The sequence below is a fragment of the Sceloporus undulatus genome, chromosome 6 (assembly GCF_019175285.1).
Source record: "Sceloporus undulatus isolate JIND9_A2432 ecotype Alabama chromosome 6, SceUnd_v1.1, whole genome shotgun sequence".
Classification (NCBI taxonomy): Eukaryota; Metazoa; Chordata; class Lepidosauria; order Squamata; family Phrynosomatidae; genus Sceloporus; species Sceloporus undulatus.
Window position 1 is genome coordinate 40,258,207 of NC_056527.1, and position 27,390 is coordinate 40,285,596.

General features: G+C 38.7%; 1 protein-coding gene across 3 annotated transcripts in view; it reads right to left on the reverse strand.

Annotated features, from left to right (window-relative positions):
- RAPGEF5 (Rap guanine nucleotide exchange factor 5) overlaps positions 1-27,390 on the reverse strand; it is a 179,622-nt gene that overhangs the window by 110,006 nt on the left and 42,226 nt on the right. For all 3 annotated transcript variants that reach the window (XM_042475396.1, XM_042475397.1, XM_042475398.1), the window contains exons 5-7: positions 23,140-23,308; positions 21,460-21,526; positions 10,200-10,248 (exon numbers count right to left, since the gene is read on the reverse strand). In XM_042475396.1, the coding sequence (XP_042331330.1) occupies positions 10,200-10,248; positions 21,460-21,526; positions 23,140-23,308 (285 nt within the window). The remainder of the gene's footprint in view (positions 1-10,199; positions 10,249-21,459; positions 21,527-23,139; positions 23,309-27,390) is intronic.

Genomic DNA, 27,390 nt, shown 5'->3' on the forward strand with positions numbered 1-27,390 from the left:
AGAACTGGGGAGTTGGTCTACTAATCACCTTAATCCAACTGGAAGTTTCATTAGTTCTGCTTTCAGACTGTAGTGTTGTTGTTTTTTTCAGATTCTAGTTCAGGATGGGAATCATACAACCCTCCAGATGTTGTTGCACTGCAATCCCTATTATTCCTCAACATTAGCTATTTCGGACAGGACTCCCTGGTCCAGTTGGATCATTGTCACTCCTGAGTTTATAGCTCCATATTCTGTTTTGCAGGTGCTGATATTTTAAGAACTGTAAAGACTTTTGCTGCTGAAGAAGTTAATGTTGAAGCAGGGAGAAGCCATCCCACACTACCACGGCTGCAAACGAACCATCCTCAGTTAAGGGAATGTATAAGAGCTACTATAGGCAATGCAACTGAAACCACAGAATGGTCCCTGGTGGGATGAGACAATGGCGGTAATTTCCTCAAATTCATCAAGATTTATAATCTCTGGGTGGTAGGTAGGATCAGCAGTAAAAACTTTTACTATGCCAATATCAACAGTCTTCCTCTATACATTCTCCATATGAGAACAAAGGACAACATTTTTGTTATTTAAACATAAAAGCTATTCTCATGAGAGTCACAAATCTGTCCCATGTGGCACATATAATGCAACCAGACTGCAAAGGCTGCAATCCAGTTTATTGCTACCACAAACCCTTTCTACAGTATTTCTCCTGTTTTATTCATAGAACAGGTCACCATGAATAAAATAATGCAAAGATCTTAAATGGCCATTATCTTGGTGAAGAACAATTCCAAATGTGCTGATCTACAAATGAGCTAAGGAGTTCAGGATGTTGATTTTTTAACAGTCACTTAAAGATCAGGAGGCTATGCCCTGATTTAATTCCTTGTAGGCAACAGGAAGGATTTTTCATTCAAGATTCACTATAAAACCAATAATAAAGTAAATACCCTCCACCTTAGCAATTATAATATATACCAAGCATTATAGATATACAGAGAGACTGTATATTTTTATACACAAAGAGGATTACTGTTCATGCAAAAAAAGGGGGGGAGGCTTATGATACTTTAGACAGAAAAACTACCTACTCTAACATTAATGGAATATTCATTTCAGATGAACAGTTAAAACGTATAAGTGATTACAACTGATAAGAAGTCTGGTTAAGAATTTCCATCATTAAAAAGAAGATTAAAGAGATAGAGGCTTAGGGTTATAAAAAGAACGGAAATAGAGGGAGTTCTGGACATAAACGTATTTTATACTAAATGATTTTTTATTTGTATTTATATTTGTTTTTGTGTTTTGTTTTTGTTTGTTTTTTCTCGTGGATGTTATTTATCACTGCTATTATTTGATGTTATTTTGTCTTTAGTATATTATAAATACTAGAGATTGGATGAGAAATTTTGAAATGAATACATAGCTATATAAATATGCATATACATAATCTTTATGTACAAGAATTCACCGACTTGTTCTTTGAGATTCTCTTCCCTCCTTGAATCTTACAATTTATTATTTTTGTATTATTAGTATTGTTGTATTTTTAGTGTCAATTATGTTTTTTTAGTTATGCCTTTTATGTTAGTAATTTTGTACACTATATTATAATTAAACTCAATTTTTAAAAAAATTTAAAAATTCTATCATTAATTCGTCCTTTCTAGTAGTTTACCACTTGTCCACAGAGAATTCTGTTTCTAAATGAAAATCTACCATATAGGACCAACACATAGTTTCCTGATAGCTTTTATGAGACTATGAAAGAAGAACACAAGGGCATGGGTTAATCAAATCTTTGTAAATTTAAAGTGCTTTATAAATAAAGCTTAATCATCATCATTACTAAACACATTACTAAAAATAAATAAATCCCAATTAAGCATCAGTAAAATTCATTAACTTTTCATAAATTTCTGTTCCTCAGATTTTGATTCCTACACACACATGGGACTGAAGAATTAGAATAGAAATAAAGGATATTGTGGCTATCTGGCCAATAAAATGAAAGAGGCAGAGTACAGCTCTCACCTAAAGCAACAATCTGTTCCTGAAGGAATGGAGTACACATATTGCTATATCTGGCTATGATACAAAAGGTTCAAAAACCCAAAATAAGATAATATTAACACTAAAATCTCTGTGTACTATTTATTCAGATCATTTTATGTCCAATTTCACCCAATAACGATTTTTAAATATATTGGGCAATTAATTTATATGTCACTTCCCACACCATGCTGTGCTCAAAACAACTCACAAACAACATTGCCAAAACACTCCACATTTGAAGGAAGCACTGAGGAGACAGAAAATGGGCATTCTGCAAAGCATTAATAAATTAAAACAAAATAAAACGATGCAATAAAATGACTATATTCAACAGAAAAATCATCAGACTTTAATATACCTAGCAAAATCAAGATTGACATCCCCCCCCCCCCCCATTAAAGAAACATAATACTCTTGCTTCTTGGGGTGTGTGTTGTTTAATTCCTTCAAATACTTTCCATCAAATGCAGTAGTAGCCATTTCAGCCTGGCTTTAATACAGTGATGCCACATCTTGTTACCGGACTACATGTTACTCATCTGGCTTTCACTTATCTCCTCCCAACAGTGGAGTTTATCAAACAGGACAGGAGGCTCTCAATTTCGAAAGAGAAGATAGCGAGGCCAATTCGAAAATCCACACAATTATGTGATTACTTATCACACCTTAAATTCACTGTAATGGCCTCCCCGAATGCAACCCAGATTCTGTGCAAAGTAAGCCATCACATCAATGAGTTCTTAATTGCAAACTGGCACCATTGTGCATGGTCTGTGAGACTCCAGATGACTGGTGCATAGCATATTTAGGTGAGTGAGAGAGAGGAACCAAGAAACCCCACAATTTTCAAAAGAGGTTGGGGAGGCGGGGGGGCGGGAAGAATGGTTGAAAAAACATGCTCTATTCACATAAAAACTAGCATATATTCACTCTTGTCACATTAAAACGTGAATATAATGGTTATCCAATAGTTCCCGGTCCATGTCTCTTAATTAGCAAGCAGCAGGCCCCCCTCAGCAATGCTGAAGGACAAGCAGAAGCAAAATTGAAGCGGAATTGCAGCGTGGCTTCATGGGAAACCCCCCCCCCTTCCAAATGCGGGGGGACCAGGATCAAAGGAGACATGCATATCACACCAAACAACAGTGCACTGAGTGCGAAGTTGTCTAGGAATAGGGTTTGTGACTTCACTAGTTCACCGAATTTACTCAACTGTAGATTGACGCCTGATTGTGTTCGGAGTGCGTTCGGACTGCCAGCAATCGCGTGTTGTAACCTTTCGCGCAATAATGTGAATATGCATGATTGCGTTCAGGATGACACTGGATTATTCTTCCAATTTCAGTTGTGTGATATCTTCCAGTGCTAAGAACAGTATTGGGAAGTGCTGGGATGTTAAGTACTCTTCCCACCTCCTCAACACAAAGCCTTGCTTTTGTTAATTGTCATCAATTTGGCTTCAGTTTATGGTGACCTTATGAACAAGAGACCTCTATTAAGGCTTATTAACAGCCTTCCTAAGGTCTTGTAGTCTCAGATTCCAGGTGCCTTGTTCGAGTCTATTCACTTGTAATACAGTCTTCCTTTCTTTCTATTGCCTTCCACTGTAGCAATTATAATATATACTAAGCATTATAATAATTCACTAATGAGTCATTCTAATGAGTCAGAAGATTAGGACTTGGAAGGCAGCTATGAAGGAACTTTACAAGATTTTGAATTGTAAGATATATCAATGATTACTAAAATGGATGGTACAAGCCATCATACTTCCCATCTCTATGAATGGGTGTGAAAGCTCTCATTCATTGGGTTGCCATGGGTTAAAGTCAACTCAAAGACAATTAACAACAACAATAATATTTAGTCTCATGGTATGTCCAAAGGTTGACAGCCTCAGTGTAGTCATTTTGTCTTCTCAGGCTCAATTTGCTCTCAGACCCACATATTTGGTTCCAGCCAAAGCCACAGTGAACTAGCCTATGCATAGTTAAAAGAAGTTAAGGTCTTTGAAGCAGAATGGATCATTATCAGCTGGCTCCCTCCTTCCAAGAAGACTAATACAGCAAAGAATAAAGGTTGGAGCATAGTAATGATGAGCACATATGGACAGGAAGGATACAATGGGCCAACTCCATGGTATTCTGCCTGTGATTCCCCCCTAGTTCAGTCCCCAGGCAGGCACAGCAATAAGCCAGTGTTCACATGCTTGCCTGCTGCCACACTGTGGATCCGTCGCCATTGCCACACACCTTACCTGATAACACTGGCATGTCCATTCCTCTGCTGTGGGCCATAAGGAAGGAAACGAGGCACTTGGCTACACCCACTTGACATGGCACCCCCTTCCAAAGTCACTGGCTGTGTTGGGGGCCTTCTGGGCAGAGGCAGCAAGTAAGGGGTTTTGGAGCCCATGCAGTTTGCCAGATGTCATGGCAGAGTTTCCAGGACACTTAGCTGCAATCAGTCAATCATTCTGGACAATGTTGGGTCTGGGTGGGTCCAGGACTGCTGGATCAGGATCTGGACTGGGCAATTCTGGACTGGGACTAATGACCTGTGTGATCCACTTCTCTATGTCTCTGACTGTTGCAGTGACTAAGGATGGTATCTCTCCTCTAAATGCCTGTCTTAAGTCGGTAATGGTCTGAATGAGGGAAAACAAACTCAGGTTGAATCCAGAGAAAATGGAGGTGCTTGCAATAGGGACCCCTGGTCCAGGGATGGAGATTTGTCAACCAGTCCTGGACAGTGTTACACTTCCCCTAAAGGACGAAGTTCGCAGTTTGGGAGTGCTCCTCGACTCGTCAATACAATTGTCATCTCAGGAGGAGGCAGTGGCCAGGAGCGCTTGGTACCAACTTTGGTTGATACACCAACTGTGCCCCTACCTGGCCCAGAGGGACCTTGAAAGAGTGGTACACGCACTGGTAACCTCTCATTTAGATTTCTGCAATGCGCTCTACATGGGGCTACCTTTGTACCAAGTTCGGAAGCTTCAATTGATCCAAAACACTGCAGCCAGATTGGTCACAGGTACTTCTAGATTTGACCATATTACTCCAATATTAAAATCATTACATTGGCTGCCGATCACCTTCCGGGCCCAATGCAAAGTGTTGGTTATTACCTTTAAAGCCCTACATGGCTTGGGCCCGAGTTACTTAAGGGAACGCCTCTCCCTACACAATCCGCTCCGCACTCTCAGAACATCGGGGAAGAAAATATTGGAATATATAAAGACCAGACTAATCACAACTTCCCATAAAGCGTTCACAGCCACGGCTCCCACACTTTGAAGCAACATACCAGAAGAGATCTGTCTTATCACCACCTTAGATGCCTTCAAGAAGGCACTTAAGATGGATCTTTTCCGGCGGCCCTACCCATCTGATCTTCTATAACTATCAAATAATCTTCCACACTTGATTCAATAGTACAGAAACAGATGACGATTTGGCTATTTTAATGACTGTGCATGTATTTTTATGTGCTTTTATTGACATTTTGTAACTGTATTGTTCGATTTTATCTGTTGTAATCCCACCTCGATCCGCAGGGAAAAGTGGGAATTATTATTATTATTATTATTATTATTATTATTATTATCCATATAGGAAAATGCCAGGCCAGGGTGAACGCAGGCCTTTTGGCCCAAGCATTCAGCCCCAAATGGTTAAGTTACAAGATGTCAAAAATATATTTCAAAGTTACATGGCAATGTCTGCTTTTATGTATTATGATTACTGTATATGTTTATTTCTACTCCACCATTCTGTCTCTGAAAGATTATTCAACATAGCTGCCAGAGTGCCTTCTCCAGAGTGTTCAACAGCAGCTTGGTACTATATGTTTATTTTATGTTATATAAAGCTTCAAATTCACCTGATTTTTTTAAACAAAATTAATCTGAATTATTTATCTGAGTCCAATTAATAAAGAGCCATATAGTAAAGAATAATGATATCTGCATCTTCTACTGCATTGCACAGAAATTAAATTTCTAAAATGGTACCACCTCTGGCTGGAGTGATAAACTTCTCAACACAAACTAATGAATTATGGGAACATATTCTGCTGCCAAGCAAGCTGGAACAATAAAGTCAAGGAAGGTGTGAACTTCCTCCCTTAGCTTTATAGTGTGTTAACAATTAACACTATCACTGACCATTTTGTGCTGAATGTTTAAGCGGAAACACAAAACACAAACCAATTCCCTTGCTGGCAATGCTAACTGGCAAAAAGTTCCCCCAGTTCTATTGACTCACACAAACACCAGTAATATTCCCCTACACTGCAGGAAGAGGATCTTAAAGCATTTAAGACTAATAGACAATAATGATCTGAAGTGGGGATAATGAACTCTTTCCTTGCCACAGCACAAAAACTCTTCACAGCCCAGACTGCAGGAGCCTCAGCAAAAATACATTGAAAAGCATCTCATTTCCAACCAGCTGTGGCAGGTGTTTGGGATATTTGCTAAAATGAAACAGACAGTAAATTTGATAACAAACACCAAACAAAAATTAGGTTCCTGATAATATATCATCCATTTTATAGTAAGGATTCTAAAATGGTACAAAAACAGAAGCACAAAAATGACATAGCAAGAGCTTAAGAATGACTATTTGGGAAGCAGATCTGAAATAACAATCTGGGATGTATCAAGATTTCTTTCAAATAGTGGGTAGTTAAAAAGGAAAGGAGTAATGCTCCTGTTGTTGTTGTCCCACCTTTCTCTATTTTTAAATGTAGGCACAGAAAACAGCCTTCCTCTGCTAACTATCAGACAGACCTCTAGGAAAGAGGGAGGCTGTTTAGCTTTTTAAATCAGCTGAATGAAAATCTTTACCAAGCCAAGAGATGGGCAATGCTAAAAAGTGAAGCAGTCATTTACTGTGCATTTGCAAAAACACATACCATATGTACTCAACTATAAGTCGATCTCATGTATAAATCAACGGCAGATTTTGAGGCCAAAATTATGGGTTTTGATAAGATTCGTGGATAAGACAAGGGTAAAACCTAGGGACATGTAACAAAGATCTAAAGGATGAAGCAAAGAAAAACAATGCCAAGGAACCTACAAAATTCCCTCAGGCATAACTATGTGCTCACATTAAAGATTGGATGGATGAGAGAATAGAAGGGGTGTCAGTGCTTCCAGGACAGATTACACTCTTTCCTTTTAACCAGAGAATGGTTCAGATAGATAGATAGATAGATAGATAGATAGATAGGACTTAAAGTACAGTACTTACATTGATTGACCCATGAATAAGTCGACTCAGGTTTTTGTGGCCAATTATTTGACTAAAATTTCTAGGCTTATACACGAGTATATACAGTAGATATAAAAATCCTATAAAGGATAATGGCTAAATGATACGAATGATAAGAAATGTGTACTTTTCAACGTACAACTAAAATATAAATGAAGAATGGTACACCACTGATACAGTAAGACATACCAGTCTGGACTGAAAGATGTGATACTTACAGGAACCATCTGTATGAATGGAGTTCCATGTGTTGCTATTGTGATAAGGGCCTTTACAGTTCAAAAACAGCTTGCCTAAAGATAAGATCTGCATATGCAGCCTTTCTTTCTCCCCCTCCCCCCAAAAGCAGGCATAACCATCCATCTATCCACCCTTCCTTCCTTCCTTCCTTCCTCTCTCTCTCTCTCTCATCTCTAATTCTGTCATTTCTTTTGTGTGGTAAATATTACAACTGCTTAGACCAAGTGAATAGATACCTGTATCACTAAAGCTAAGGGTTGTTGGGGGGTTTTTTCCCACTCTTCTTCTCCAGTGTCCTCAGTGACCATGGTGTGTAATTTAAATCAATTTAAATAAAAATTACTTCAGTGTAATACTATACTTTTAAATTGACAATAATATGAAATGCAATGCAATTTTCCATCTCCAGTGTGCAAATGGTCATTAACTTTCTTTTGACCTGAGGTGTAAAGCTAATATTGAATTTGCAGGGAAGGCTACTCATTATGCTCATTTGGTTTCCAGAGAGAAAGCCAGTCCCAAAGGATCCATTTGTCAGAGATCAAATAGGAAATAGGATTTTATCAACCCCACATATTTGCAAAAGGCTCCTGCATCTTCCTATCATGTTGAGATATTTAAGAGTAAGAAGCAGATTACAGCTACAACAGAACATTAAGAAAGGAGACTTCCCATGTTCTTTTTTTTTTTTTAAATTCTGTAATTAAAATTTAAAAAAATTTGAATGTGGTCTCCTTGACACCGTGTTACGAGCTGAGTTAGTGTTCATTTTCTCTACTCTGGTTAATTGACCTCAAGAGAGATGAGCCTGCAAAACACCAGAAACCAGGCATGCCTATATTAGATAACTGGCATTATACTACTTTGTATACTGGATTATTATCTAGAATATGTTCTGAGTACTGTGGATTTTACATTTATTACCTGAAGCTAATTTAGAAACTAGTACCACTAATAATTTCCATATTTAAATGCAGAAGAATACATTATCACAATCAGTTATGCATATACATACATGTGAAATATCCCATGCCATAATCATCATGCATCATCAGTCCACAACTGATGTAAACTTGATGCATTTTTGGTAAAGTCCATAAATGTGAAAATATGATGGAATAGCCCTTGCATTAAAATATCTTACATGCAGCTGGGTGGGTTGTGCTTTAGATTTCTGTACCAGACATAAATTTCATTTTAAAATACTCCCCACTCAGTCATAAACAAAACCCATAGGCCATTCCAGGCTGGGGGGAAACATTCCTGGAAAGAGCTCAAAGTCAGACCTTTTGTGCTTATCTAATGTTGCTGTTTTTCAGACAAACACATGGAACCTACATGACAATAAAGACACGTCATTTCATTAAAATGGCCCTTAGTATCTGCATTTTAGAATGCACCTTTTCAATATCCAATTTCCGTTTCCTTCATAGCCTGATGGTTTCACAGAGGGCATTTTTAAGTTCATAGAGCCATACAGCAGCATTAGAGAGCAATGCTGCAGTCTAATAAAATTTGATTACATGATTTAACAAGCAGGAAAACTGTCTCCAAATATGTATGCACAAATGTGTGTGTGTACTGTATTTTTTGAATGACAGCCAGCACTGTGTAGTGACTCTGGAGACTTTGGACTATGGGTCTGTACAGACTGGGGTAAAGGGGCAGACACAGGCCCCTTTCTCCTCCAGATCATGGCCATGCCAACCAAATGGCGTGGCAACGATGCGCCTGAAAAAAGGAGCTGCAAAATGTGGCTCTTTTCTCCTCTGCTGCCTAGGCACCATTAGCGCCCTGGAGCGGTGTGGTGACTGGAGCGGCGTGGTGACGTCCCTTGTGTGCCGTACCAATTGGACACGGCACATGAGGCATGTCATCGTGGCGCACACCATCTGAACAGGCACACACCAAGATGGCACCCGGACAATGCAGTAGGGCCTAGGAGCTTGCAGACACTCCACTCCCCTGAGCTCTACCTTTAGCCCCAGGCCGGCGCAAAGCATCAGTCTGTACTGGCCCTAAGGCTCTAGAGATTGGCAAACCCACTGGGTGACCTTTTTGCAAAGTCATATTTTCTCAGTTTTAGCAGAAGGCAAAAGCAAGCCCCCTCTGAATAAATCTTGCCAAGAAAAACCTGTGATACATTCACTTTAGGTTTGCCATAAATCAGAAACAACCTGAAGGTGGACAGCAACAACAACTGGGTTTTTAACCCTACTCATAACTAATATTCTCTGAGCAGTATACAGAAGACTTCAATTATAAAATACAGATCATAAACAAGAAGGAGAACTAGTACACAATAAAACCAAGATAATACCAGCCACAGAGAGTAGAATGCTATAACCTAACAACACTCAAAATAAAAAGTGTTCATTTGGCACTGGAAATACCATAATGGACACAACAGGCAAGCTTATCTGGGGTAGGCATTCCATATAAGTAAGTGAACTCGGTACATGACCTGAAAAGTAAATGAACTCGGACAATACAAAAGGAGAAATTGGAAAGAACAGAATGCAAGTAAATATTTCTTGTTCCTTTCAACTGGCTTTGCACTCTGTGTGTGTGTGTGTGTGTGTGTGTTGCATGCAGCAGAATAATAAAACAAAAGCAAACATTTATAATACTCACCTGATTTTCTTGCCTTCAAAGCAAGAACAGTAGCCAATTCTCTCTGTACCTAACACAGCAAGAAGAAAAAGTGTTACAGATGGCGCTGATAAAACAGAATATTGCTACTGATAAAATACAATTTAAAAAAATGTGTGTAGGTACTCTTTATTGATTTTTCATCTATAAAATACTACAAAGAATAATAAAATATCCAAAATAACAACAAACACTACAAGCAGTCTGGGTCTCCATATTCCATGGCAGATGATCTAGCTCCCAAATGGAATTAAACTACAATCTCACACTTATTTACCTGGATGTAAGCCTATTGAATGCAGTAGAGCATACATTTGAGTAACATGCATAGAATTGTGCCATTAAGTTATACTATCTTCGCAAAGTTATCACTGCAGCTATTTTGGTGGAATCCAGTTACAGTTGTTCTATTATGTGTCAAATTTGGTTCCAGAATTACGTATGTGTTTCATCAAATGTCATTATTTCTTACTCAACCTTCAAGAGGTTTAAAGGATGAGAACTGGATGTTTACTTAACATAACATGGATGAAGAATTTTTGCTTAATATTCCATAGCACAATCAGATGTTTGACCTGCAACAATCTGTAACATCATGTACAGTTGTGCTATGATGCAAAACTGTACATGATGGTGGTAAAGTATATGATATAATACCATAACTGATACAAGATATACTGTATCAGCTTCAATAATTACATGAACACAGAAGAAAGTACTAGCAGCTGAATATTTTTTCCTGCACAGTCAGTTTTCTCACCATAGACACTTTCTTTTAAATTAAGCAGATTATTAATCCATCAGGAAATATGTACAAATAAGTTTTCCATTTCCCTTCAGCTCAGAATACAGGAACTAATACAGGATCAATAGCCATATTTTCCAGGGGAGGAAATGAATGATAATAGGTAGGCCATCTGTCACAATACCTTATCTGTACTTCAGGTATTTCAGGAGTTTATAGATGAAAGGAAGCCTATGTCTATATATTGATCTGGACATCAGCAGAGGTAAATCACCACAGAGCCTATCGGTCTCACAACACACATCATCTTGGAGTACCAGCATAGTAAGAGCTTTCAGGTCATGTTAAATTATAATGTATTGCCTGCTTTTAAAAGGATATCCCATACAATAGCAGATGGAAAAATTACTCCCATGCCCTCAAGAAAGAAATGGGTGCATTCTTGCATTTTACAAAATTAAACATTAAAAAGGGGGCAGTTGGGAGCATGGGGATTGTGGCAACACAAACTCAGGGTGTGTGTGGCCTCCAGTCCTCTGGTAGTTGCCCATTCTGATTTGGAAAATACAATGTATTAAGTATATCTCAATAGCTATTTACTGTGTAAGTACTTTTATGAAAACGTTGTTATTATTACTATTATTCATTAGTATCCCACTCACAATATTAAAAGAACAGTACAATTAAAAACATACAAAAGTGACATTAGAATTAAATTACAATATTAAAATAGATTGCTCATTAAAATAATAAAATACAGTTTAAAAAGATAGAAATGTTTAAAACACTTTAAAAATACAATACCTCAGTCCATTCTTTAAAAACTTTCTGTTTTAAAAGCCTGTTTGCATAAACAGTTTTTAACTTGCCAGCAAAAGGATGAGGGGACCATTCTGGCCTCCTTGGGCCTCCTTTCAGTGTCTAGGGGCAGCCACTAAGAAGACCCTCTATCACATACCCACTAAACATGCTTATGATGGTGGTGGGACTGAGAGAAGGGCCTCTGCTGAGGATCTCAGACCTTGGGCTGTTTATACAGGGAGATACGGTCTGCAAATAGCCTGGATATCAGCCATATAGGTCTTTATAGGTCATAACCAGCACTTTGAATTGTGCCCAGAAGCAAACTGGCAGCCAGTGGAGCTGTTTCAACAGGTGCATTGTCTGGTCTCTGTAATCTGGCCCAGTTAACAGCCTAGCTGCAACTCTTTGTACCTGCTGCAGTTTCTAAACACTCTTTAAATGCAGTCCCAAGTACAGCATATTACAGTAGTCCAAAAGGGATGTAACCAAGGCAGATACTACCAAGGCCAGATCCATCATCTCAAGTAACAGGCTTAGTTGGCACACAGGCTTTAAGTGTTCAAAAGCACTCCTGGTCACTGCAGAGATCTGGGCCTCCAGGTTCAAAGCTGAGTCCAGGAATACACCCAAACTGTGAACCTGTGTCTTCAGGGGCAGTGTAACTGCATCTAACCACAGGCAGTATCCCCATTCCCTTATCTGCCTTCTGACTGCCCAGGAGCAGCTCTGTCTTGTCAATCCAGACAGTCAATTCAAGTTGCAATTTGTGCACCTTCATCCAGTCCATTAGAGATGACAGATACTGGTTTAGGACCAGGACAGCCTCCTTGGATTGGAGTGGGAAAGAGTAATTTGAAGGCCTACTCTGCGGAAGTGCAGGCAGCAAAGTAATTATTTTTTGCTGCCAGTAAGAAATTACATTTTGCTGCCAGCATTGCATCTACAGGGAACCATCCAGTAGAGCTGTTCTGAGCGGTCAGGGCTCTCTTGCACACTCACCCTCAAGTAAAAAATGTAGACTACTCCACAGCCTGCTGTGAAGAATTTGCACAGCACTTTGTAGATAAAGTTACTCAGATCTGCTCGAATGTGGTTGCTATAGTCGATACAATGCCAGTGGATGTAACCTTTCTGTCCAGTGTTAATAGATACTTTTCAACTTGTACAGCCCAAGTCTTAGACCCTTGTCCTTCTTGGGTGATTAAACAGGCCAGAGGAGAATTTGCCTTCAAATAAGTTTTAGCCTGTGTTCAGTCAAATTCACTCTGAGTCTTCTGCCAACTTCGCTCTAGTCTCTGTCTCCCTCACTTCATCACCTCCAACTCCCTGGAGAACCAGGGGCTGGTTTGGCTCCACTCCGTAAGAGGGACACTCAGGAGCAATTGTGTCCTCCACCTTGGCCATTGCCCCATTCCAAAGGTCAGCTAGAGCTTCAACAGAATCACCTGTCGAGGCAACATGAAACTCCATCCAGATCCATCAGCCTCCTGGGGCAGACCATCCTAATTGGTCCCCCAGCCCTGCAGAGATTCTAAGTCACAGTGAATCTAAACCTGGTCATATAATGATCTGTCTCTGAAAAGGGAGCTATGGTAAGTTCCTCACACCAAGATCATCATCATCCTCTCACCCAGCATGGAAAACAAGGTCCACAATATGCCCTAGCAACATGAGTAGGATCAGATACCACTTGGAACAGACCCATGGTTATCATGGAGGCCATGAAGTCCTGAGTCACGCCTGAAAGGGCAGTCTCAGCATGGATGTTGAAGTCCTCCCACACTACTAGCCAAGGAGACTCCAACATCAACCCTGAGTCCACCCCAGCTAGCTCAGGAAAGGAGAATGTTGGGTAGCAGGGTGGACATTACACCAACAGAAACCCTATTCTGTCCCACCTTTAAATAAACACTCAAAACCAGTAAACTGTGTGAGGGGGCATCAGGTCAGGGGAATGGAGACCACTGCAACTCCACCTCCCCGCCCACCAGGTCTCATCTGCTGCTGCACAGAGAATCCTGGTGGGCAAAGCTGTGAGAGAGAGATTAACTCCCCCCCCCCCTTTCAACTAACCAGGTCTCTGTAATGCGTGCCAGGTCAGCATGGTTTTTTCCAGGATCAGGCCCTGAATTGCAGCTGTTTTACCATTCACTGACCTAGCATTAGGCAGAAGCATTTTCAGTCTGGCGGCAGGGGGGCTCTCACTAAGGCTATATATGCTATTTGTGCTGGGAGACAGTTTGGGAACAACAAGCACCCTTTGTGCTCCCCTCTTCCTTGATATTTTGTCTCTACCCACCATATCTCCCTCTTCTGGGTTCAACAACTATACCAGGTCCCTAGGACACATACTACTGAATGTGGGATGTTCGCCACTCCTCCATACACCCTCGTGCTACAAATAAATAATTACATTCACATATACATATAGTTTTATTTTTACTGAGAAGTCTCTACCCAGAGGCTAGGAGAGCAATTCTGTAATACATTTGAGGAGAACCTGGCCTATTCAAGGCTTAGAAAAGGCTTTTTTTCCAACTAGGGGGGAAAAGGGACCACATATTAGCCTAAAACAGGTTGGAGGAGGGATTCTGGGGACTTTTCCTACGAAAGAAAACATAAACAATTTGGGGGCCATGGGGGCTGCATTTTGCCCACTCCCAAATTATTGTAGATGCTACAACAATATTCTCCTTCCGTTTCCTGTGTACTAAAACTAGTGCACACTGTTTTTGCTTTTATGAAGTGGGGAGATTATGTATATGTTAGAGATTTGTTTTGATCAAAATCTGTCATTGCTAAGATGACAGGAAACTATTTTTTGATCTTTCACCCTGGTGCCTTTGCACCATGCCTACATAAAACAATACTTTTTTCCCATAAAGACACTTCATAGCCCAAGATTTTAACTTCCAATATTGAAAATGGAATTTACACACAGAGATTAATGTCAGATCTCTCAAGGGTTCAGCACTTCTATAAATCACTTCTATTTCATAGTCCTCTAATCATGTCTTTGATATCTTCTTAATAATCCCCTTAATAATTAAAAACTACCATTAAAACCCAGGTGGATACTCACAGAAGAAAAGGTCAGATGTCATGGTTACAGTATTAGAGTGCACATGGTAACAGCAGAGATTAATGTCACAGTTCAAATGTCCTGGTGATATCAACCTGAGACTGTCAGTTTCATCAGGCATCACTGCGGAATCACTTACTTCTTAATCAATTTCTGTTCAATTAATATTTTTAAGGTTTTCCCTGCATTGACAACCCACTGGAAGTTAAATGTTAAGAGATTAAATTTGGTGTTGTTGTTAACTGCCCTTGAGTCAATCTCAACTCATGGCGATCTTATGGATGAGACATCTCCAAGACCCCCTGTCTTCCACTGCTCTGCTTAATTCCTGCAAACCCATACCTGTGACCTCCTTAATAAGAGTCCATCCATCTGGCATGTGCCCTTCCTCTTTTCCCACTTCCCTCCACATTTCCCAGCATTATTGTCCAGTGAGTCCTCCCTTCCCACGATGTGTCTGAAGTACGACAGCCTCAGTTTGGTCATCTTGACTTCTAGGAAGATTTCTGGCTTCATCTGATCTAGGACTCATTTGTTTGTCCTTTTGGCTGTCCACAGGATCTAGTCTTTAACACTCTTCTCCAGCACCACATCTCAAATGAATTGATTTTCTTCCTATCATCTTTCTTAACTGTCCTGCTCTCACATCCATACATGGTAATAGGGAATACGATGGCTAGTATGATTCTAACTTTTGTGCTCAGTTGTATATCTTTGCATTTTAAAATCTTTTCTAGTTCTTTCGTGGCTGCCTTCCCCATTCTTAATTTTCTGATTTCCTGGCCGAAGTCCCCATTTTTATCAATGTTTGATCCCAGGTATGAGAATTCTTTAAATATGAGATTAAATATCCCTTTGAAATCTATTTGGAAGATTCAAACAGTGCAAATGCAGTAGCAAACTGCTGTTCAATGTATATGCTAAAGACCACATGTCACCAGTATTACTCCAAGTGCAGTGGCTTTGTATTTGCTTCCACGTATAATTAAAGGCCCTGGACAGCTTGAGGACAGGATATCTGAGGAACCACCTCTTCCCACATAAGCTAAAAGACTAGGTTGGTGAATGCACAAAACAAGACCTTTTTAGTAGCAGCACTTCTGTTGTGAAACTTGCAATTAAAGTTTAGGCTGGCTCCATCCTTCCTGCTGGGCAACCAAGATTGCACTGTTTTATACAGCCCTTCATCCTAATGTTTTAATTATATGTACAAAGAGAGAAAGAGAGAATTAGATGTGCTTTTTAAAATAATTATTTTAATTTGTTTTTAATTCATTTTATTGAGTTTTCTTTGCTATGCATTGCCTCAGGGGCCATGGCAGCATGAGACAAAATAAACAATTACTGTACTGCAATTCATTTAGCTGTTATAAAACTTTATGAGAGCTGTATCACTCCAACTAACAAAATGGCAGCTATGAGGAGAATGGATTGCAGACCTCTCCGCAAATCTCACCAAGAAGTATGGGAACCCTCTGAAATAGAGCTGGAGGGACGTGGGGCTGGAAGGAAATGAAAAAAGAGAAAGCTCTGTTGTGCCTGTAACCCCATGTATTCATATTTAATAGCTAAAGAAAGCTCCTGCAAGCAGAAGTTAACTAAGTTGAGCATTAAATGCTTGCTTGTCAGTTCCTTTGTGCAAAAAATTATTTAATCAAGAGTGATGCCATATATAGACAGTGTGTCATGGCTGCTAGCAATCACAGACAAAATTACATGGTATCTGTGTACTAAAAATGGATAAATATCCTTGAATATATCTGGGAAAGATATAGTTGGGAAAGCCAACTATGCAAATATTTGGACTCAAAGCAATGTACAATGTACAATATTAATATAACTGCTTCAGTATTAGGGTTTATGCTGAAACTGTTATTTTTGTTATGTTGCTTTTTTTTAAGCATGTGTCTCATTTTAACTATTTCCTGTACTCCTTTATACTATGTGATGGACTAATTTTTGCTAATACATTTATTTATTTATTTTACTAAATTAGGGCACAATTTTGTCTGGGATGATGGGAGTTGTAGCTCTTCACCTCTGGCTCTAACTCACCACCTTGTTATGCACCGGCGCTGACCAGTTTTGGCCAGTGGTTAAAGCTTTGCTCTAAAGCAGCAGAGTTTCAGAGAATAGGCTGAAGACCCTGACAAACTCTCCAAGCCTTCTCACTCTTGCTCCACAGAAGTCTCCACACTTCTCCAGGATCTTGCTGGCTCTTGTTTCTTCACCCAAGACACCAGACAACTCAGTAGTCTTATATAAAAGATCTACTTTATTCTACTATATACAACTCCACAACTATCCAACAACTATCCAAACTACTCCACACTATACATTGGGAATCATAACAATTATTATAGCCATAGTAAAACACCACCCACTTAGCCAGTTTCCACCCAGTGGGCGTGTACATCCATTTTCATTGGTTCTCATATTTCAACCCATAATTAAATTATTTCATCATCTCACCTTGTCCACTTAACAATTCTCAGGTGTGTTCAATTATCCACTCTGCATTTCTGTCCTTGGCATTTAGGACTTGCTAATTACATTACCTTTTTCCTGTGTGGCTCCTTAATTGCTTTTGCTTAGTCATAGTGACTCTCACATACATGTTTTATTTCTATTACTGTATATCCCATGTTGCATTTTCCTTAACAAATTTTACATTCAAAAGCCCTCAACTGTGAGACTCTGGCAGGTGGTAGAAACCCTCCCATGCCAGCAAAATTAAAGGTCCAGGAAATCAGGATAACAAAAACAGAAAGGAGTTGTGAGCAGGTAGTGAAGCTAAGAGCTGATACTCAGTCTAGGGCAAGAAGCACGATGGTGGGCCAGTGTATACATTTAGCGATATATATTATATTCACTTACTAGGCTCTTGAGATTTCCACATTTATGTTGTAATGCATTGCTTATTTGTTTTTTCACTGTCCTGACCTCCAGAGACCCTATTTGTTCCCTTCTGCCTCCCCTCAGCCTTGGGACAGAATACGGGTGGCTTGCTATACAGTGAGGTCCATCAGTCACTTTGCCTCCCATCTCAGTACTAGAGATTGCTATTGTCAATGGCCTCAATTCTATAGTTTGTCCCAACTGGAGTAGACCTATTGAATCAATGGAACATCACTAATGGGACTCGCCATTAAATGCACTGACTCACCAATCAATAGTTGATTCAGTGGGTCTACTCTACTTCAGACTAACCAATAGGATTTAGTCTAATGTGTGTCTGCAGCTTATTAAAATCTTCTGTGTGTGTGTGAATATATTTTATTTTAGTATGAATATTTTCATCCTGTGTTCCAAGAGGAGTAAAAAAAAAATCCGATAAGATGTAAAATGCAAAAATATGAACAAACATCATTAAAATATATCACCATCTTTTTTTAAAAAAAAAAAAAGAGCAGTCACAAAAATCTACTAAAGATGACTAGCAAAACAGACCAAAAGTCCAGAGAAACTAATGTCTGTATCTGGCTCTAGAAGGGAAGAGGGCCAGACTTTGTTATCTGGTGATTATACTCCCCAATTATGGCATGCCTTCCCCTTCAAGGTCTGACTGGATTCAAACCAAAATATGATTTTTTAATTTAAACCTTTGGGAACTAATTTTTTTCAAAGTATACATGTAAATGGTTTTAAATTTCTATAATTTTTAAAGTGGTTTTAACTGTTGCTATGCTTAATGTGTTTTATCTTGTATAAAATATTAATGTTTTTAATCTAGAAGTGTTTCAAATTGTTTATATTGTATGCTGCCTGAAATCCCATGATAAAGATTTAAATAAATAAATAAATAAATAAATCAGAGTTGAGGATCACCGCTGAAAAGACCCTCTTGCCCCTCATGTTCAGTGGCAACATACTGCACTTCAATTAGCTGCACAAAACAGAAATAAACCTCTAAAAGAGATCACAGAGTCGGTGTAAGTACATTCTGACATTGGCAAACCTTAAGGTGATTTGGTCCCAAGCTACAAAAATAGCCCCAGAAACAGACCAGCACCAGCTGCATCTGACAAAGTACTGTAAAAGATTTCTAATGTCTCTTCCCTTTAGACATCTTGTGCTATATTCTGAACTAAGAATAAGAAGTTTTGGGACAATTTTCAGCAGTAGCTCTACATATAAAGAATTGTTTGGGTTTTGTATGCATTGTTTTATGTATTGGATGTATTATATGCTTCAAAAATAATTATGTTTTAAAATGACACATGCAAACCACCATTAGAAGTGAAGTCCCTTTTGAAATTCATAGTACTAAGTATCATTTTATGTAATTAAAATCTAATACTTCTGACAAAAAGTAGTCTCTTTCCAGTTGTTTCCTGCAATCCAACAAATTGGCACCATTCAGTAATAGCTATTATCCCTCAAAGGTCCCTCGCCCTTCCATTGTATGGAACAAGTATACATTTCCTTTACTAGGAATTTCTAGTCTGAATCACCAAGAAAAAGAATATTGTATTATTATTGTGGGAAAGAAAGCCTTACAAAAACTGTATTATAGATATGTACACTTCATGGGAAACAAATTGAGCAAAGGCCAATAAAAAGCAATGTCATATGACAATAATGTTACATCAGAGATGCATGAACAATAATAGTTCTTCGGTAAACTTGGTGTTTGTTGTGTGACTAATAATTTTCATACAGACTTTATGTACCAATATCTTTTTGTATGCATTTCACCATTGATAAAGGCAGGTTCCCCCCCCCCCCCCATTTTGAGGTTACGACTTCTGCCCCAAAAGTCCATATCCATGAAGTGCTATTAAATAATTGGTCATCTTCCAGCCAATTTTATCTCTCAATAAACAGTGGCATGGCCACACCCACTGTCAAGATAATAAATAATAATAAACTTTATTCTTATACCCCACCTTTCTGCTGCAACAATCAAGGCGGCTTACATGACTAGAATATGCTGGAATAATACATACTTTCAATAATTAAATAATTAAATCAGCTGGGACCTTGTATCTTTGGCACCTCGTAATTCATTTGTATCCTTTGCAGTGAAGCAATCAAGAAAAAAGACAACTTCAGTCTCAAACTGGCTTTATCACTTCTCCCCATACATAATGTGAAGGTTCATCCTGACCCAACAGTAATTATTATCACATCACTTCATCTTTGCTTGGGTGATAGCCAGATGCCTTCCCTAATTATATCCTAGTTCTCTTCGAGTATCAAAGGCCCTAAATATCCTAAACGCACCAGATCCCATCTAAGTATAGTCAGCCTTGGTTAGTACATGGATGGGAAACCACCAACAAATACCAGATGCTGTAGGCTTTATATAGGAAGGAATTGGCAATACTACCTCTGAGTATTCCTTGTCTAAGAAAACCTATGAAATTCATGGGGTCGCCATAAGTCAACAGGCAACTTGAAGGCACATATACACACGTACTGCTTACCAACTAGCTTGCTACAACTGTAAACTTTAAGGCTGGTATCTTTTCTGTCTGGATTTGTCCTGGAGACCCATTTTTGAGCAGAGAGTTGAGGCGGCTTATAACAGGTTATAACAGGTTACTGGCATTGCTGAATCATCCAATAATAAAAATAAACAGTTCAACATATACATTTAACAAATATCTTGTTTGAAAAGTATATTAAATCATTTTGTCATCAGTACAAGCCTGCTCAAAGAATAAATCTGTACAATTTGTGACAATTAATAGTCTTAAATTTAGTTTAGCCTCTCTCCTGATCAGTCACCACTGGTTTAGATTACATCAAGGTATATGTAAAGCTGTTTTTGCTTGAACGTACACGACTTCATGCCTACTTGCATCTACTATAATGCTTATTTTTCCAGGAGATTCTTGTGGAAGCTCCTCAACATTTGTATTCATTCTAATCTAAATGTTTTTATTGTGTATCTTCATTTTTTAAATTTACAGAAACCCAATTGTGGGGCTTTCTTGGGAAAAAAATTCAGATTTTTGCCATTGCCTTCCTCTGAAGTTGGGAAAATGTGACTTGCCCAAGGCATCCATGATCGAACAAGGATTTGAACCCTGGTTTCCCAGAGTCCTAATCCAGTACTTAATTCACTACAGCATGATAGCGCTACTTAACCTAAATAACTGTCAGCAAACTGGGCCACTTCACTGTTCAACCTTAATTCTAGAGCTTCACCTCTGCAAATGTGTAAGATGCCAATCTGTAGCCCACCTAGTAGCTCATCTATGTATTATCCTACTAGAGAGGAAGGATAGCTCCAACAGGCCTCCATTAAGAAGCCAAGCCCTCCCTCCAGTCCATCTCCCTTGGTCCAAACCTCGGAGGTAGACTTTATATTTGTCCAGGATTTTTAGACGGTTGTGCTATGTGTTTTCAATCTTTCTGAATCTGAGTTCATGTAGTTTTAATAACCACCGCTCTTTCAATATGCTGCTATTTTACATTTTGTTATGGTTAGCTATAGGTTTAATTTTTAAAAAAAAATGTTTAATGTCAGGACACAAATATAATAGCGCTAACTCACTTTCATTCAATGGCTGCACATACTGGAACTAAAACTTGAAACTACAATCGATCCCTAATAAATAACTCTTTGAAATGGACCAAGAAAATTCTTATGAAAGACATACCGCAGCTGTGAGGCGAGCAAGAATTTCAGCATTGGTTTCAGCAGCATCTTCTATTTTTCTGTTATTCCTGCAAGGGGGCAGAGATTAAAGGGTAAAAAGATGCCTAAAAAGTGCATTAAGTTGAGAAATTGCTCTGATTTAGTGAGGGATTTATGCACAGGGTAAGCAAGCTAATTCTTAGAGCTTGATGAGCCCCTAAATAACAGTAGTACAGTCAGCCATCCAAATTTGCAACTCTGACTTTTTTGAATTTGATTATTCATGGATTTTATTAATATGTTTTTTCTAAGAACCTCTAAGTCCTCCAGCACAAATCTGCTGATAGTTTACCAGAGTCACACTGGGGGACCTAGAGATTCCTAGAGAAAACACTCCTCTGGGCATTTGTAGGTCCTCCGGCTTGATTCTATGGTCAACTTCTGCTTCATGTTGATCATAGAGTTGCACTAGAGGACCCAGAGATTCCTAGAGAGGTGTTCTCTCAGGTATTAAAATTGTGGTTTTTCCACTTTCATCAGGGTCCTAAACCCCTAATTCTAAGAATGGTAGTACCTACTGTAATAGTAGTAGTAGTAATAGCAGCAGCAGCAGCCACAACAACACATAATACATTAGCGTAATTCACCTTTTGGCAGGGCTACAGAACCTCTTAAATCTGAGATATTTAGGTCTGGATATACAGATCTTAGCATGACATAATATGGCTAATATCACTAGAAATAAGTAATTTTATTTTATTCAATCATGTCCAGATGAAGAAGAACATAAGATATAAACCTAAAAACCAAAGAGTACCATCTCTTAACCTGTGTTATTACCTAACATTATTTACAGTCATATATACGAAGACAGAATTGCTGCATCTCGTCAGGAATTGGAATTACAGGAATCAAACTGTTTAGTTTCAAAGGCAAAAGCAATGACTTGTGATGATAGCTGAACCGCTGAACCAGATCCATCCAATGCTGAATAGACCAAGTAATGTCCAGCCCAACCTCAGCTTCTCCTTGTCCACCTATTTCCATCGTGGTTTTGGCCAATTCATTCAAACTAGTTTGTTAAATACACATCTTTCTTCCATATCTCTTCCAGATCTAGATCTGAGAAGACCTCTGAAGTTTTGTTTTTTACCCTCTATGTATGTTGCAAAATGAACAGAAAATCTTGGCAGCCATATTCCTCTTTGATGTCTGAGCTTCAAAACCTCTAGTGCCCAAGATAATCTTTTCCATCAATAGCTCACTTGTTCCTGTTGCTAGACCCTCTATGAGATTTCTCATCCCAACCTATACCTGTGTGTGCACTGTGTACATATTATGTTCTTCATTCCTTGCTTTGTCATTTATAAAAATTCTAAGATATCATTTTCCTTCAAATATATACTGTAGGCTGTCATAAAATCACCACATAACATATATGTAGTCCACAATAAAACTGAAGTGCAATTCTGCTCCCTACAATACATATAGCTGTATCTTTTCAGTCTGATTTGGGTAAGAAGCAGCAACAAAAAAAGTACTATTTCTTCTACAAAATACCTGATATATTATGGGAGTAAATTTGATAGGCAACAGCCTCATTGATAAATTACATAAGAAGTAGTTGTGTAGTTTATGGTGTGTGTATAATCTAGTTATCTGGAGAACATTAAATAATAATAATTACAGGCAACATACTTACAAATTACATGTATTAATCCGGGGTGGAATAGCAGGCACTAGCTGCAGTAAAAGTTTCACACCATTTTTCCATCCATCTTCTCCCTCATATTCACACAAAAGGTATGTACACTCATCAGCTGAGAATTGGTAGAAAACATACTTGTCCTGAAAGTAAACCTGTCTGTCCACTGTTTAAAAGGGGAAAGAAAAAAAATGAGCTGAAACTGTATAGAGTTGTCCATTACATAGTTCTTTGTACACTCCTGATTCCTGATAGATCATTATAGTAAATCTTCCTGCTATTCTAATCTGTTCAGCCTCATTGTATTATGCAGCAATCAGCCATCAGAAGTAAGATGTACTTAAATTCAGGACTGTTTCATCTGTTGAACAATGGTTTCTTTTGTGCGTGGGCCAACTTCCACCAACCTTCAAAATCAGTAATGCCACACACAAATCTATAACTACCCTTTCATCTTAAGCACTACCTATGTTCTATTCCCCTACATGAGATCTCCTTCCTTTGAAATCTCCTCTGTTCCCTTTTATTCTGCAAGGGTCATTGGTATATCGTTCTTCTCTCTCATTAAGCTCCCCTTTACCTCTTCAAAGAGGTTCAAGAACCTCTCTTCATTATTGAGTCATGAGAGAAGATAAGAATGTTCCACAAACACACATGTTTTAAAGCTCTTTCTTGGCTTCTTCTTTCTAAGTCATACTACATTGTCCTCTCAATCAAAGCTATAATTCATACTGTGCAATCACCACCAAGACCTCCCTCAGACCTCTCATTTTCTCTCTTTCCCTCTTCTCTGGAACACATTCACTGATGAGTCACAGTTAATCCTTTTATTGTTTCCAGTCATTATTGAGTTATGCTTCCTTAATACAACTTTCATTTTCTGTAAAATTCTGGTCTTGCCTCCATTTCCTCACTTTGAATAACAAATGAGAGCACACTACCCCCCACAACTGAAACAATCCCATTTGGGATTGAACATTTGACTCCTTGCATTTGGTTTATTTTGTTCCTGAAGACCCTTGGTGAACAGATAGCAATCTGTCCTTTAGTAGAATAAAGGCAAGTTCACACTGGAAAACTGTTTCCTGAACTCAGAGTCAAACTAAATTCTAAATTTTGAATTTTCAAGCAGGGCTTATTACGTGGACATCAAAAAGCATGCTGCAGATGCCTTTAGACAGTGTTTCTCAAACTGTGGGGCAGGTGGTCAAAGTGGTGTGAGATTTGGAGGCCCTGATTATTCTTCCTCCTCCCAAACTTGTTTTTCACCTAGAGGTGAAAAGAAAGACAAGGAGGGTGCTTGGAAACTCTGCCTGAGGGAGCAGGAAAAGGAGAAGAAGGAGATCTATTCCCTTATAAAATATTAAATGTGAATATACATGAGCATGTGAATGAAAATACACTAAACAAACAAACAAAAAATTATTCATATTCTACAGTGAGTGGGACCAATATCTGCATGTAGATGTAAAGAGGATCACAAGGGCAAAAAGTATGAGAGACCTGCCTTTAGAAATATGTTCAGTGCAGACAAGACAACATGCAACTTTAGAAATGCCAATGTAAGCTATTACCAAAAAATAAGTACTAGTGCAGCACGGTTAGAACCACATAAATAACCATTTCACCCAAATGGCTAACTACAGAAGCAACCTTTATAAATTTCATTTTCAGGCAAATTCCATGCTGCAAAGAGTGTGCACATGTCAGTGGTGGAGATACAAGACCTCATAAATAAAAGCCCAAGACAAGTGAATCTAATGCAAAAATGATATGAAGCATTAAAGAATGTAACAGACACAGTCACTGCAGTGAAAGCAGAAGATTATATTAGGCAGCACTCTCTGAGATGCCTGAAGACAAGATGTATGTCCAAAGGGAAAACAACTACAGTAGCCCAGAAGAAAGATCACTAGGAGAACCTGCAATAAAGGAAAAGGGCCTGCAGCTTGATAAGGCAATTGTAAGGCAAGACTTGACAAAGGTTCAGATGTGGATATATAAATAATTATGGAGACGGGAGATAGCAAGAGATGGTGTAAAGCAAAAGTAGACCCTTTATCAAAGTCATTCTGCAATGACTTTTATCAGGAACCAAAATATTTATAAATAAGATATCACCAAAGTGTGGAGCACTTTAGAACAAAGAGGACATGTGCCCACCTTGCAGAGCTTAAAATGCAGAATTTGATATGCAAAAGCAGTAAAGAATAGCAATAGATGTGGAAGCAGTTGTAAACAGAGGAAGCATATGTAATTCTTCAATTAGAAATTCCTTTCAATGAATTAAAAATACCTCAGTCATATGGTGGACTAGACAGCTTCTGGGTAGATAGCGAGCTAATGGATAACACTGTCAAATGAGTAGGGGAAGGAACAGAACACATTTCCATTGGCAATAGTCTCTGGTACATTTGTTGTTGTTGTTTATTGCTCCTGAATTGATCTCAACTCATGGCAACCCTGTGGATGTGACATCCCCAAGACTCCCTATCCTCCACTGTTCTGTTTAGTTCCTGTAAATTTATGCCCTTGGCCTCCTTCCTCTCTTTTTACTTCCCTCCACCTTTTCTATCATTAATGTTTTTTTCCAATGAGTTGTGCCTTCTCATGATGTGGCCAAAGTACAACAACCACAGTTTAGTCATCCCAACCTTTAGGGAGATTTCCAGCTTGATCTGTTCTAGAACCCATCTTTTTGTCTTTTTGGCGGTCCACAGTATCCTCAGCACTCTTCTTCAGCACCACATCTTGAATGAATTTATTTTCTTCCTATCTGCCTTAACTGTCCAGCTCTCACATCCATATATGGTAACGGGAATACAATGGCTTGTATGATTCTAACAGTTATATATCTTTCCATTTTAATATCTTTTCTAGTTCTTTCATAGCCTCTATCCCCAGTCTTAGTCTTCTTCTGATTTCTTGGCTCCAATCCCCGTTCTGGTCAATGTTTGATCCCAGATATGAGAATTGTTTTAGAATTTATATTTCCTCATTGTCTAGACTGAATTTGTGTAGATTGTCCATGGCCATTATTTTTGTTTTCTTTATATTCAATGCTAAGCCTGCCTTCGCACCTCCTTCCTTGATATTCCTTAGTAGCTGTTGTAGGTCTGTGATGTTTTCTGCTAGTGGTATGGTGTCATCTTCATATCTCAGTTTATTGATATTCCTTCTTTTTATATTCATTCCTCCTTCTTATGTTTCCAAGCCTGCTCTTTGTATGAGATTTTCTGCATACAAGTTGAACAGAGAGGGTGAAAGGATGCAGCTTTGCCTGACCCCTTTGCCAATTGGGAACCATTCTGCTTCTTCGTGTTCTGTTCTGACAGTATCCTCCTGTCCTAAGTACAGACTACTCACCAGGACTATCAGATGTGTTGGCATTCCCATGTCTTTAAGGGCATTCCATAGCCTTTCATGGTCTATGCAGTCAAAGGCTTTGGATTTTTTATACACTGGTTCAAGCATCCACGGTTTGAAAATGTTCAAAAAAAGTATAAATTTCAAATATCAAACCTTGATTTTCCATTTTTTATAAGGGACACCGTTTTGCTATGTCATTATATTTAATGGGACTTGAGCATCCACAGATTTTGTTATCCACGGGGATCTTGGAACCAAACCCCAGCGTATAACAAGGGTCCACTGTAGTCTATAAAGCACATGCTGATTTTCTTTTGGAATTCTTTGGTGCATTCTATTCACCATCATATATTTGCAATGTGGTCCCTAGTACTTCTTTTTTTCCTGAACCTCATTTGGACCTCTGGGATTTCTCTCTCCAAGTATGGCTGGAGTCTATGTTGCAAAATTTTGAGCATAATTTTCCCTGCATTGGAGATTAGTGCTATGGTTCTATCACTGCTACTTTTTTTGTTTCTCCTTTTTGTGGATGGGGCCACCAGTATGGAGCTTCTCCATCTTTTACTTCTCATAATATTATTTATTTTGTTTTTATGTTGGTCATCTGGTAATGTCCATGTGTATAGCCATCTTTCTGATTGAATGTAAAGGGTGTTTGCAATGAATACGTTATTGGCATCACAGACACTCACCTGCTTTGTTTCTTTTGCCTAGTCCATGTCTGCCTACTGTTTTTGATTCTTCTATGCTTCCTACTTTAACATTAGTCACCTATGATCAACTTGACATCCTGTGTTGGTGTGTTGTAAATTGCTTCCTGGACTCCTTCATAGAATCTCTCAATTTCTTCCTGTTCTGCCTCTGTGATTGGTGTATATA